We start from the raw sequence: 13,925 nt of genomic DNA, 5'->3' as shown, positions 1-13,925 counted from the left end.
GGCTTGTGAGCTAAATAAAAAATCGCCCCATTCCACGAAAACAGCAGATACACACACACACACAAAAATGCGCTCCTTAAACTTTACCCATCCATTACACACACGGCCGCTAGGTGGCGCCACACAAACGAGAGAGAAAGAGAGAGAAAGGGAAAAACCCACCGGGGAAAAGGGCATGGCAAAAACGAAACCGCAACACCACCTCGCTTCATCAAGTTCCACTCTTCTTTCACTTTCACTTCACGCAGGCCGCTTAAAGTACCTTACACTGACCGAAGCAAACCGTGTGTGGATGCCTGACTTGTTCTTCTCGAACGAGAAGGAAGGTCACTTCCACAACATCATTATGCCGAACGTCTACATCCGTATCTTCCCGTACGGATCGGTACTATATAGCATACGTATTTCACTCACGTTGGCCTGCCCGATGAATCTCAAGCTGTACCCACTGGATCGTCAGGTGTGCTCGCTGCGTATGGCAAGTTGTAAGTAAAAGTACACTACATTTCACAATCCACCATCCCATCCGCGTGGTGCGCCGCGCTTGACTCCGCTCGATTCCGCACGCAAAACTGCGAACCCCTCCCGGACGTGCCAGAGCCCGGACTAACCGACGGTCGCTTTTCCAAACTCCTACTCCCGCAGATGGTTGGACGACGGCCGATCTCGTGTTTCTGTGGAAGGAGGGCGATCCCGTGCAGGTGGTGAAGAACCTGCACCTGCCCCGGTTCACGCTGGAGAAGTTCTTGACCGATTACTGTAACAGCAAGACCAACACCGGTAAATTTTCGCAACTGTCCCGAGTTCGCGAACGAAAGGAAAAGAAAAAAACCCCTTCGCGGTCTCGCAGCACACGCAGCATCCTGATCGCGCTCTCTCTCTCGTTCGTTTCTCTCTATCTAAATGGCGCATTTGCAGGTGAATACAGCTGCCTGAAGGTGGATCTGCTGTTCAAGCGCGAGTTCTCGTACTATCTGATCCAGATCTACATCCCCTGCTGCATGCTGGTGATCGTGTCCTGGGTCTCTTTCTGGCTCGATCAGGGTGCGGTACCGGCGCGCGTCTCGCTCGGCGTCACCACCCTGCTCACGATGGCCACGCAAACGTCCGGCATCAACGCGTCACTGCCGCCCGTGTCCTACACCAAAGCCATCGACGTGTGGACCGGCGTCTGTCTGACGTTTGTGTTCGGTGCCCTGCTCGAGTTCGCCCTCGTCAACTACGCGTCCCGTTCAGGTTTGCTAATTTTCATTGTTCGTGTTCCCGTTGTACTTCGGTGTCGTCGTCGATGTGTTTCGTTTTTCTTTTCTTTTTTCTTCCGATTTCGGATTCCTGTTTTTATTTTTGTTGTCTTTTTTGTTTTTCTTTTTGTTTTTATGTTTGCGAGCCCAACCGCCTGTCCCCACGTCCCAACCCCACCATTTCTAGGTCCTTGCGAGCCGCGGACTCACACACGGTGTTTACCTCGCGCTGAGCACTTGACAGCTCAGCGGTTCTTGGCGCAACTGACAGCTCGTGGATGTCGACTAGCCTGCAAGGCAGCTGTCAGATCGCCCAGAACGGTGCTTGCTTCGTTCGCTCAGCTTACTGCAGGCACGTGCCCGGACGGGTTGGAGCCCGCATTCACCACCACCCACACCTTCGCCACTTGCGCCGGTAGCCATTCGCCATCGTTCGCCATCACTGTTTCTGTACAGTGTGTTTTATCAGCGTTTTTGCTTACGTTTTTGTTGTACGTGTGTGTGTGTGTTGTTTGTTGCTTGCGTAATTTACTTCGCTCTGTCCGTATGCCTTTCGTAAAGTGAAAGAAATCTCCCCCCCCCCCCCTCCCCACCCCCCATGACCTTTCCTGCCAACCGTCCCTTTCCAGCACCGCCCTGTTGGATCGAATTTGTGTCCTTAGCCTCTTGGGCTCGTTGTTGTTTCTTTTGTTCTGTTCTCTTCGTCTACTACTTTTTCTTGTTCTTCTTCTTCTTCTGCTATTTCGTTACCTAAATATGAAACAGCCGTAGTTCGAACCGGTTATAATGATGTCACCCGCATTTCTTTTTTCGTTTCTTTTTTCCTCTCCTCCTGCTGCTCACGTCACACACGTTACGTTCGGTTACCTGTTACGCGATCCGCTGCATCGACATTTTCGCCCGTTTCATGCGTGATTCCGATCGCGCGACGCTTTCATTGCATTTTCGTTTCGTGCTCTCATTACGTGTTCGGTTGCAAAACTGCCATTTTCGTTCGCCATCTTGCGTTGTTTCCTTTTTCGTGTTCGTTTTCGTTTTCTTTCTCGTTTTTTTTTTCAAACTCCACCTTCGTTCTTGTCCATCTCTCCCATTCGCACCTGCATTTTCACGCTCACCCACACACACACAATACCACTGGCCATTTCAAACTCGCGCTCGCCATGTGCTTTCCTCCCATGTGTACTCCTCCCGCCATGATTCCTTATTTGTCATGAAATGGCAATAACTACCCATCCATTCCAAATCGCCATACACCGTACGGTGATGGTTTTCTATTTAACTAATATTTAATTGCTACAAATTTAAACAATAAATATTCCCACATCTGCTAATACCGATCGAATATATGCACTTTATCTCTCGCTCTCTTTATATTTGCCCGATATCGTTTTGAACAAACTATGGTACTTGTTTGCCATCTGCATCCTCCATGCATCGTTTTATTGATGTGTTGTCGGTATTCTTTCACTTTTTACGTACCACCGTGTCACACTCCAACCTACGTCCCACCATGGTCATTGCTACCCCAAAAATCACGCCCCCATTCATCGCCATCACCAACAACCACCCCACTATACTCAACACTCAACTGCACCAATCATGGTTTTTTTTATGGTTTCGCTCCCTCATCCCCCCCATTTTGGAACACATAAATTCTTTTGCGCTTCTATATCAATCCATTCATGCTCACCAAGCGGATAGGGCAGCAGACATGCACCGAGAGAATATGAAGAAAAAGCGCCGTGAAATGGAGCAGGCCAGTCTGGACGCGGCCTCGGATCTGCTGGACACCGACAGTAACGCCACCTTCGCGATGGTTCGTATCGAGCTGGGGGATTTTTTCGGGGTGTTTTTCTCGCAAAAAGCCTGGGACTAACCAACATTGTGCGCCTGCCCATGTGTGGAAGGCATCCACACCGCAGGTCACGGAACATGGGTTCACGCTGGGCCAGCATCCTTTTTTTTTTTGCGATGGTGTCAAAGTGTGGGCACCCTCTTTTTTTATTTTCCTTTTTTGTTTCGTAGTCGTAGCTAGCACCAGTTCAACCGGCACAGGATCGTCTCACCATCAGTTTCACCCCCTTCGGGTCAGCCACAGGAGGCTCGTTTTCTGCTCCATCTAAAATTTCCCACATTTCACTCAATTTTCCAACCCTTTTCCCGGTGGTGAGATCGATCAAAAGTTGGACACCGGTGCAATTTTTCCACCCAGCGAGAAGGAGAAAGCTAACATTTGAGCAGATCCGCTCCTTCGATCGGCAGCCAGCCATTTTGTCTCAACTCTCCGAAGTAACGGTTTCTAACCCCACTTTTTACAGAAACCGCTCGTGCGCCATCCGGGAGATCCGTTGGCGCTGGAAAAGCTTCGTCAGTGCGAGGTGCACATGCAGGCCCCGAAGCGGCCGAACTGCTGCCGCAGCTGGATGTCGAAGCTCCCGACCAGGTAAGCGAAACTAGGTCCTTGTTCCTGCGTCCACCTCGAAGAGGATATGGGCTGCCTTCCAGCCTCGATGGAAGGGTTCAACCGCCGTACTGCAGGTGTCAGAGGTCACTGGCGCAGGGACGTTTCACGGTTGTGCCGTTTTCCCAGCATATTCCGTTGACTTCCGTTTTTCCTTTATATGCGTATGCGCTTAAACCTTGTTTCGTTTCGTTTCGTTTCGGTCTATGTTTGCGGGCGTGCGTACCTCTTAGGCCACGCGTCGTTCGACATTTCTCGGATTGGTTTTTGTGTGTCTCTCATTTTCGGTTACCACAGCCTCACACGCGTCAGAAAAAAATAAAACAACAACTACCACAACACCAGCCACATTCACCGCTTCGGTTTCGTTTCGGTCGAAACTACGGCACACAACACACCGACTACAACACCGATCACCGGGTACACCACAGCCAGAGCGTGTCCTGCTTCTTGCAACCTATAAGGACTATGTCGGATTTCGTATGAAAACGTCCTTTTAAACTGTTGCCATGTAATCGATCAGCAAAATCCCGCAACTGTCGCGTTCTATTGGACTTCCTTCGAACCCCATGGCTTTAATCAGTGAAACTCAAACCATGTCTCTAGTTAGACGTAAGAGGTGATCAAATTCGAAGACCTGAGGATCGAAACTCACAAAACCAAGTGTCAGACACTAAACTTTACGCGTCCTAGCTTCGCAGGTTGTCGCCATCGAGACCGGTTAGCGATCGATTCGCAGTCACTCTATCCTACCAAAATGTGTATTATTTTCCGTATGCTTATTTTTCCGGTTGACGAAAACTTTGATCGCTACAAATTGCTGTCAAAATAAGCACAAAACGAACAATAAAGGAAACCGCGTACTCACTAACAATTAATCGAATACACTTCTCCTCCTTCCACACCCCATTCTCCACGACCGCCTCCCCCCGGCTCACCACAAAAGCCCCTTCAAAAACGTGCCATGTCTGGGACGAGGGTAATTACCGTTTTCTACTAACCACTATTTTGGAATGCTTCCGCCACAGTTGCAAACCCGTTTTTTTGCTTTCTTGCGTTACTTTGTTTTTCTATTGTTAAACGCTTTCGTTTCGACCTCTGTCTTCTCTTTCTCTCCTTCTATTACGATCGCTAGCGAATGGCACGTGTTATGTTAATGCTCCTTATGATTAGAGTTGTTCTACCATCATCCTCCCGTAGGGGCCGTATTGCTCCGCATCATTCATTCGCCGATTTCCCGATACGCCAGGAGTCGTCACTCTAAAGAACCTACCAAGAACCTAATACCCAGCCAACCATCGAAACCCAGTCAGTAGTCGTTCCTGGCCGCCATTTGCCTCACTAGCTGAACCATCCATAGAGCATCCATTGCACCGATTGCGCAGTACAAGCGGTACAAGTGCTGCCAGAAGCAGGCAGTACTTTAGAACCTTGCAATCGCTTTCCTAGCTATAGTTGGCCCTTGGTGAAGTTGGGCTCGAATTGCGAATTACAAAAAGACCTTAGCCAACTGTAGAGATTGCGTTTATTTTTATCGTCCCCTCCCGAAGTGCACTCATGCTAGAATCATACGCGCGATCAGCCAGCTTCCGTGTCACGGCTGTAAATAATCATCCCATCTTTCACGGTCTCACCGCGACATCTCCCCGTACTCGAGCTGTACGGTATCGCGGCTTGATTTTGTCCATTTCTGCGACTTTTATGCGCCATCTTGTCATACCAACACGCCTTCACGCTCAACAAAGCTGCTCACCGTACGAACCGTTTGACGTTTCGGTTCAACTGCGGACGTCCTGGATATCAGACGTCAAGATCAAGGACCACCGAGTAACCGTACAACCCTGACACGCACACCGACACCAACACACCAGCACACGCGTTCATTTTCGTTTCGTTCAATGCGCTCTAATTTTGATCTTCCGTACTTCGGACCTTAGAATCCTAGCCATTTGCCGGGTCCTGGTTGCCTGTCATTGCGAACCACGGCAGGATCGTACCGCTTTCTCTTTCTCTAATCCATCGCTCTGTTTATCTTACCGCTCTCTTAGTTTTATTTGTTATTGGTTTTTAGTTTGGAATGTACCGAATTAACTTCATCCATCCATTCAATAGCTCAGACATATATCTCTAGCTACTCAACCTCTTGTCTTGTCTGCATACGTTCGTTGTGGCGTCGACGATCGATCTTAGTCCGCACTTAGTTCGGTCGATCGCCAGCGTCACGTAGCTCGCGGTATCCTTGCAGGTTCCAGAAGCAGAGTCTCTAATACCTGGTTTTCTCTCTCTCTCTCTCTATCTTTTTGGCCCTTTTTCACGCATTCTGGGGTGTCCACAACAACGCAGGCAATGCTCCCGCTCGAAGCGCATCGACGTCATCTCCCGGATAACGTTCCCGCTCGTGTTCGCCCTGTTCAACCTGGTCTACTGGAGCACCTATCTCTTCCGCGAAGAGGAGGAGGACTAAACGCCAGCGGGACAACGGACGTCTGCACGCCACCGCCAACAAACGCCAGCAAACACATAAATATTACCAGTAATAGGCGTTTAGCGATAGAGCGCTGCACGGTTGCGAAGAAGCCGCAGAAAAATCAGTGTTATCTACGGTCACGGACAGCAGGTGCTCGATTCCAGAAATCCGTGGCAAACCAGCAGTTGTGGCGATCGCTAGGCCAAACTTCTGGCTCGCGTTGGGTCAAGAGGCAAAAAAAAGGATTAAGTACACACACCCACACACGCATACAAATACACTCGTACTCACGTACATACTCAAGAACCTGCATCAGCAAGAACCACAAGAAAAATAACCAACTTAATAACAACCCGAAGGAACGCGACTCAAACGGGAGACGCCTATGTGTAGGTTAGTTCCAGAGTTACTGGCGGTACTGGACGAGTCGCGTCATCACCCTCAGAAGGACTTCAATCTCTGCCACTTTCACAATTTCTACACTAAACCACGGCCCACGTCTGACAACGCGAAATTTTCGCGCTTTTTCGTTTCGCCAAAGTCATGTACGATCCGCTCATCAGCAATGGCCGCCTCCGTTTCCTACCGGCCGACTAGGTTTCTACGCTAGCTGGGACGTCAGTGCCTTTAGCTGAGCTAGTGCTCCCGCGTTCCGTTGCCCAGGCCTGGAATGAGCCGTGCTTGAGCCTGCATTCTCTCGTTGCCGTTTGTGTTGACGCTTTGCGGGTGAAGGAAGTAGCCGAGCCCCTTTTTTACACCGCTCATAGCTCACCACGTCCCTGTCTCACTAGAGCTCTAGCGAGTGCCATAGTTGTAAACATTTTGCGGTTGTGAATATCGGACCGGGACACACATACACAAATTTACAAAACACACATACACACACCCATCGATAGCATGTTAAGCTACGACATCTTCGGCTCAAGGATTCGTTGGGGCTTCCTTCGCCCGCACGTGGCATGCTCTCGCGTTCTCATTCGCCATTAGAGATCCTGTTGATCCAACAGCAACACGCAGGTACGCGACGGGGAAAAAAGAAGGTTCAAAATCAAATGAGGGGATTTCGTTGAGCTATGTTCTACTGTGAGACGTTGCTCTCTTTTCTAGCTGAATTTTCGGTCCTTGAACATATATAAAGCTTAAAACCTAAGTCAAAAGCAGATGGACCTCCACTCGCAATCGGTGCGGAGATGGGTACTTTTTCGGTGATTTTTTTGTTATTATGTTATTGCTAAAATTTTGCACAAAGTAAACCAAAAATCAACCAAAAGAAGAAAATTTAAACAACCGTGAGTATGTGCACAAAATTAGAATTCGGAAACCTAGCTTTCCCTAGGCTATGTCATGAGCAAACATTCGAAGCAAATACAAACGCACACACCGTATACTGCAGTAGCTCGTAAAGCAAAAACACACATATGTCACACATCAACCCACGAACACGCATTCACACACATGCAAATCAATCGTATTAACACAAACTATTCTCGTGCAGGACATAAATAGTTCGCTATTTTCTTAAATATAACCCAACTAGGCGTAAAAGAACGTTGTGAGCTGACGGTGCGGCAGGCAGGAGAAAAAGCCGCAGCGTAGAGATGAAAAACTCTAAAAAAAATTACAGGGTCATAGCTATTGCAGATGCGGTGGCAAACCATTTCGCATCTAGCAATACTGCTAACAGATTATAAATGACGACGCTGCATCTCGTGTAACATAAGGACAGAAAATTAATGGCAAATTCTACGAATTACAAAATCTCTCTCACACATACACACAGTCACCAACACGGATAAGTCAAACACACTCAAACATGCTCTTACATTGAAGCAACAAAACGCATAAACTTTAATACGATAAGCGAAAGACATGTCAAAGAAATCGAACGAAGATTATTTTAGATGTTATAAATGGTAGTACTACTTTATTGTGCTGTGTGCGATATGCATGTTAGAGATGAAAGAGAGAAAGAAAAAAGTAAGAAAGAAAGATTAGATAAACCACAAAGCATAAATGAATCGAATCGAAAAATAGGGAGGAAAGAATCGAACCGAAAGGCTAGCTATGATGATAAGCTCATCAGTAGAAGAAACTGAAAGCGGTATGTAAAGCAAAACGTTAGAAGAAGCAAAGAAAAACAACAACACTTTACCGAATCAAAATGAAAACTGTTCTCTGTAGTGTTTTTCAAAGTAAGTACACAAGTAAACAACAACAGCAACACAAAGAAAAAAAACAAACTAATGTTAAAAAAAGCATAGTTAAATATCCCAGTCGATCGAACAGGAGAAGATAACAAGAAAAAGAAAGAGAGAGAAAGAGCTGCGTTATGTGGTTGCACGTTTTTTATATGAAATTTTAACGTATTTTCTAGATCAAAACTCTAGGGTGAACAAAAAAATAACAAGAAAAACAAACAAAGACTACCGCGCCCCAAAGTACGCCGGCCAGTGTCTCTTTTCGATGCCAAGGTGACCTGGAGGATCGGTTGGAAGATCAATGATGTATCTACCCAGTTTCAACGTCCGTTAGATTTGTGTCATAATTGCGAAAGGCGTTCGTTCGAATTCGGGTTTTGAAATATTTCCAGCATGGCAAACGGAACCCGTTGTAAGGTTCCGTGCTCGCCGCGAGGAAATATTTCCATTTCGTAGGTGAAACATTTCATGAGATCGTTTTATTCGTTGCAATCGACGCTTGAAATTTACCTAGGATCTATGATAATTCGCCACGTTTGAGGGGTTTGTTTCGTAATGTTTACGATGTTTCTTTTCTACCGAAGGATAACCAGAAACAATGCTTAGACATTTGTTCCTAGCGCTCGCGATGCGGAAGGCTTGGTTAGCCGTTAAATTCTCATTTCAAACCAAACTTATGATAGCAAAACGAAATGCACGAATCTCTGAGTCAGAATACGAATACGCACCGGTGACTGGAATGAAAAACAACAATCAGCGGAGAAAACCGAACGGGCGTAAGAGAAACGGTTGCAAACCACTACATAAATACGCGCAAATGTGTAAATCAATCTGTCTATAAGCAAGAACTGTAGATTTTCCTACGTTAGGCTGATGTTAAGCGTACTGGAGATGAATAAGTTGAAGTAAAAACTGTAACTGTGGTGCTGTGCATAAAAAAGATTTTAACAGACATGTTATTCGTATGGTTCGGTGAACAGAGGAGTGTTGCCGAAACTCAATGTAGCAAATAAATTGGCATCTTCCATGGTTTTGCCATTGGCGGTCGCAAGCTATCTGCGTCCTATCCCAACGCGTGCTGCAGGATATGCAGAATAACTGAAATACCATCAAGCAAGATGTTGTCCATCGCTAGAATCAACTAATTATAGACACCCACTAACACACACTGAGCCACACTCACATACACATCATGTCGGAAAATTCTAATGAGAAAACAAAACACTCACACTTACACCGTAATCCACGTTACCGAAGTTTAGGGAAGGATTATCAGCGCCAGGAGAAAGTGTAGCTACCGTAATGTAACTGTGTAAAATACTAGTGTCGAATCTTTGAACGTTTTTCATGTTACAGTCTGCCGATTGCAGCTCTCGGCTCCCAGGCAAAGTCTCGAAAGAAACCCACAGAGAAAGCAAACAAAACAAAAAACCAAAAAAAAACAACCATTATTCTGCCACCTGCACGCCTGTGAGACGCTCCACATCCGCCCGCAGAGGCTCTGATATTATGTCTATCGATAAGAGTAGTCCTCCCCTAAAACCGCACGACTCTTTGCGTGGAAATGCAACGGCAGCAGTGCTAGGGAAAATGAAATCGAAGGTTTTTCGTTTGGTTGGTTCGTAGTTCGGATCATTTCACTAAACTCGAACAGAGAAACCGCCCCATGAGGGCTACGCGATAGATACGGATGGGAAATCTGCAGGAACGATGAGAGCGAGTTGTTTTCTAGCGAAAGAAAACGAGAAAACATTTAACATGGAAAGTACATGTAAAAAAAGCATAAAGAAATGAGCGAGTTACGTTTAAATCTACGTTGCAAACGTTGCGTTTGAACTTTATTTTTCGTTGAAATATTTCATCCACGCCTACTGCGGATCGGCAGATCGAGCGAGCGAGAGGAAAATTGCCTCTGCTGTTGGTCAATTTTCACCCTACTCCGTTCGTGTTAGCTCCTTTAATCCTTTTCTTTTCGTTTTAAACCAACTCCGGACCGATAAACCCATCGGACGATGGTTCCCTTTTCGTAATTGTTGATCACTGTATTGCTACTATTCATCGTCCTTATGATTGCTACCGCTCGTTCCATCATCGTTATCAATTAGACACGATCAGGAAAGGCGCTCTGCAAGCGATGCATAGGCTCGTATAAGTTAGTTCATAAATTAGGATAAAACTAACACTAATTGATTACCGAACGCGGAACGCGACAATTTGGATAGTGTCGGAAAAGGATAAGCAGAAATAAATTATATACAAAAAACGAAGAAGAAAACAAAAATGCAGCCCATTGCGGGCATTTTTCTCTGGGACGGAGGCGAGAAACTTAAAGTCCGAAACATCACTCAGTCCGATCACTACGGGGCTATCAACTTAGTTGACGGTCACTGTAGCTGCGGGACACTGCGACTCTGGACGTTTTCTACTCTGCTGCTGGTCGGTTCCCTTCCTTTCGATTGCTATTTGTCACCCAGGTCTCATTTCTTCGTGTTCTCGCGTATCCACTCCATGTACTCGCTAATGCGGGTGTAAACTCCAGGATATCCCGGTTCTCCGCACTTGTTGCCGAACGACACGACCCCTAGCTGGGTCCAGCGGGCTTCAACCAGCATCATGAGCGGACCGCCCGAATCACCCTGGCAGGCATCGACGCCACCCTCAGAGAACCCGGCGCACACGAAGTTGTCCGTGATGGGCTGGAAGTACGCCCGGTTGCAGTCCTCGTTACGCCAAACCGGTAGTGTCGCCTGTTGCTGCTTCGTTGACTCCTTTCCACCGTAATAAGTCGTGCCCCAGCCAACGACTGTAGCCCGACGACCTACGAGAAGAACAAAAGAGAACAACTGGTCAGCCAACGCCTCTATTATTCGCTCTGATCATCTTTTCTAAGATCTTATTTAAGCGAAAATTTCATTGAAGATCTCTCCAAACATCTCTTCCAAGATCCCTCCAAAGATCTCTCAGATCCCTGCGATAGGAATAACATCCACTCACACACACTCACCTGCTAGCCGATCCTTCGAAGGCAAATTCGGCCCCGGCAGGCACACCGGTATGACGTACTTCGACTTCCGGACCGGCTTGTCAAGCACAAGCAGCGCTATGTCGTTGTAAAACCCAACCCGCGAGAACCGCGGATGGGCACGCACCTCCGTCACCTTGTACGTGACCGGTGCCGAAGGTTCCCCATCCGTAGACAGATCGATGTCACCCAACCGAACCGTGAACTGACGAGCTGCGAACGGACGTTGCCGGGAATCCCTCGTGCAGTGAGCCGCTGTCAGGATGTACCGCGTGCCGATCAGCGATCCACCACACCAGAATTCGGTGCGTTTCGTGCCGTGCAGGAAGATGGCCGCCATCCAGGGCCACTGACCGGTGGGTGCCTCAATACCACCCACAATCCGCCCTGAAGAGTACTCCTGCTGACCGCAGTCATCCGGATCGACAATGTTGTCGATCGGCTTGAGGGTCGCCGACAGGACACCTTCCGATTCGGCCGGGCCCACCGTGTAAACCGGAACTAGAGGTCGTTTGCTTGGAGCGACTGTCGTTGTTGTGGTCGTGGTGGTGGGTTTCACGACCGGACTCAGGACCAGACTCGAAACCGACTGTAGTGTTGGTGGTGGTCGTGGCCGTGTAGTCGTTAACACCGTACTGCTGCTCGTGGACGTGCTAATAGGACAACATACTCCGGGCACGAACAGGCTTTTGAAGCACAGTGACTCACGCAGATGGCTCAGGTCCAGCAGAAGTCCTGGGCAGGTACTGAGATCCTCACATCTACCAGGTCGTCCGTCCGGTGTGCGGCAACGATTCTCGACGTCCTTCGTCGACTCGACGATTTTATCTGTCAAGGATCAAGAAGAAAAAAGAGCAAAAAAAAAACCAATGACACGCTGAAGTCAACGCTTCTTCCCACGTGGGTGTCATTACTTACTGCTAGGGGCTGGTTCCGGTCGTCGGGTTGTTGTCGTCGTCGTCGTTAGACGTGTCTCCTGGTGGGCCGGATCCTTTCGCTTCACCTTGTTCTTCTTCTTCTTTTTCTTCTTCTTCTTCTGCTCAGACACGGCTCCACCCGCGCCCGGCCCATCAGCCGACCCGTTCGAGACCCCCGCAAGCGTGAGCTCGTTGTCTTCCTTCCGTTGAGCTACGACCTGCGATTCGACGTCCCCAATCAAGATCGATGGCGACGTCACAAGGGCTGGTCCTGGAGTGGAACTCAAGGACACACCACCCACCGGTGGAGCTACGGAAATGGAGGTGTTCTGATCACCTGCACCAACGCGCTTGATCAGTGGTTCAATCGATTTGGTAATGTTCTGACCAAGCATCGTTTTTGTGAGCGTCAGCAGCGCTTCCGGGACGGTTTCCTTCGTCCCGGGGTCAACCTGAGTGATGGCACTCGCCTCCTGACCCTTGGTGATGTTCACGATGTACCGTCCGACCGTATTAAGCGCACCCAGCGTCTCAGACAGCTTGTTGAAGGCTGCATCCGAGAGCAATCGAGCTCGCACCGTGCTCGTCTCAATCGTCGGTTTTACGGGTGTAGGTGGTTCTTGCTCCAGCTCCTCCTCTGCTTCCTCCTCGTCGTCTTCGTCCTCATCATCATCGTCATCATCGTCGTCCAGCCCGAAGTCAAAGTAATCCTCATCATCATCATCATCATCATCGTCGTCATCGTCGTCGTCCTCTTCCTCGGCCGGGCGCTGCTTCCCAACCGGACGTAGCTTGGTCACCTTGGGTGCCACCGTCGGAACAACCGGTAACCGTGACCCAGCTGCCAGGGTGAACGATAGAAATGGTAAGACAATGGCAACGGCACGCACACCTAAAGGACAGAAAAAAAGCTCACGTACCTCGCACGCCGGAATCGATCAAGGCGGGTGATCTACGTTCGCTTCCCGAAGAATCCGCCCTCGACACGAGGGCATACGATAGGAGCAACGCCACCACTAGCAACACTGTAATGGGTGGAAAATAAACAGAAAGGATGAACATTCGTTGGTAAAGATGCCGATTGCCCTGGGTAATCCCGGTCCACGAATTTCGGCCACACATTCTTCCCCGACAAAAATTGATTCTCTAGAGATTACATTCCTTGATACCCAGAGGGGTGATGTCAGGCTTTGTGGGCAGGAAACTGATGTCCTTTCTTGCGTAATTCCCTGTCTACCGTGCACGTAATAACAACCCTCAATAGCAATCGGAAGGTCGACTTCGGCATCCGGCTAGTTACGTGTAATCCATATCTACATTTCCATTACGTTCGATTGACATTCAGAAACAAAGCTCAATGCGTGCCCAATGGTGGACCTTCAAAACAGACAACTTCAACTAAAACGTGCCTGTCAAGTAGGCCGTGCTCTCGTACGTACATCACCCGGTACGCATTACATCACTCACGCCAGCATGTCACCGTGCGCGTATCCTACACGCGAAAGAAACGCGGAAATGTGCTTAATGCGTGAGCGTGAAAAACTCGAACCTCGTAGCGCTTTCGCTCACCATGCGTGCAATGTGCCAACACGCCCGTGAACAGGCAGGTCGGAGTCGTT

At 48.4% G+C, this 13,925-nt stretch overlaps 2 protein-coding genes across 4 annotated transcripts in view; one reads left to right on the top strand and one right to left on the bottom strand.

Moving 5' to 3' along the window:
- The window catches only part of LOC128721813 (glutamate-gated chloride channel), an 84,647-nt gene extending 75,229 nt beyond the window's left edge, over window positions 1-9,418 (top strand). Inside the window, exons 7-13 of one of the 3 annotated variants that reach the window (XM_053815607.1) lie at window positions 249-485; window positions 646-780; window positions 919-1,236; window positions 2,936-3,057; window positions 3,560-3,684; window positions 4,649-4,681; window positions 6,046-9,418. In XM_053815607.1, the coding sequence (XP_053671582.1) occupies window positions 249-485; window positions 646-780; window positions 919-1,236; window positions 2,936-3,057; window positions 3,560-3,684; window positions 4,649-4,681; window positions 6,046-6,166 (1,091 nt within the window). In that variant the 3' untranslated portion in view covers window positions 6,167-9,418. The remainder of the gene's footprint in view (window positions 1-248; window positions 486-645; window positions 781-918; window positions 1,237-2,935; window positions 3,058-3,559; window positions 3,685-4,648; window positions 4,682-6,045) is intronic. The other 2 variants (XM_053815606.1, XM_053815605.1) reach the window with 2 other exon arrangements.
- Window positions 9,419-10,844: 1,426 nt separating this feature from the next.
- Window positions 10,845-13,368, bottom strand: LOC128720615 (uncharacterized). Its single transcript, XM_053814297.1, has 4 exons — window positions 13,227-13,368; window positions 12,308-13,147; window positions 11,372-12,217; window positions 10,845-11,185 (listed from the first exon to the last, which is right to left on the bottom strand). The coding sequence occupies exons 1-4, from the start codon at window positions 13,366-13,368 to the stop codon at window positions 10,845-10,847; spliced, it is 2,169 nt and encodes a 722-aa protein (XP_053670272.1).
- Window positions 13,369-13,925: the final 557 nt, after the last annotated feature.

The sequence above is a fragment of the Anopheles nili genome, chromosome 2 (assembly GCF_943737925.1).
Source record: "Anopheles nili chromosome 2, idAnoNiliSN_F5_01, whole genome shotgun sequence".
NCBI classification, from domain to species: Eukaryota; Metazoa; Arthropoda; class Insecta; order Diptera; family Culicidae; genus Anopheles; species Anopheles nili.
This window is presented reverse-complemented; position numbering and strand designations above follow the sequence as displayed.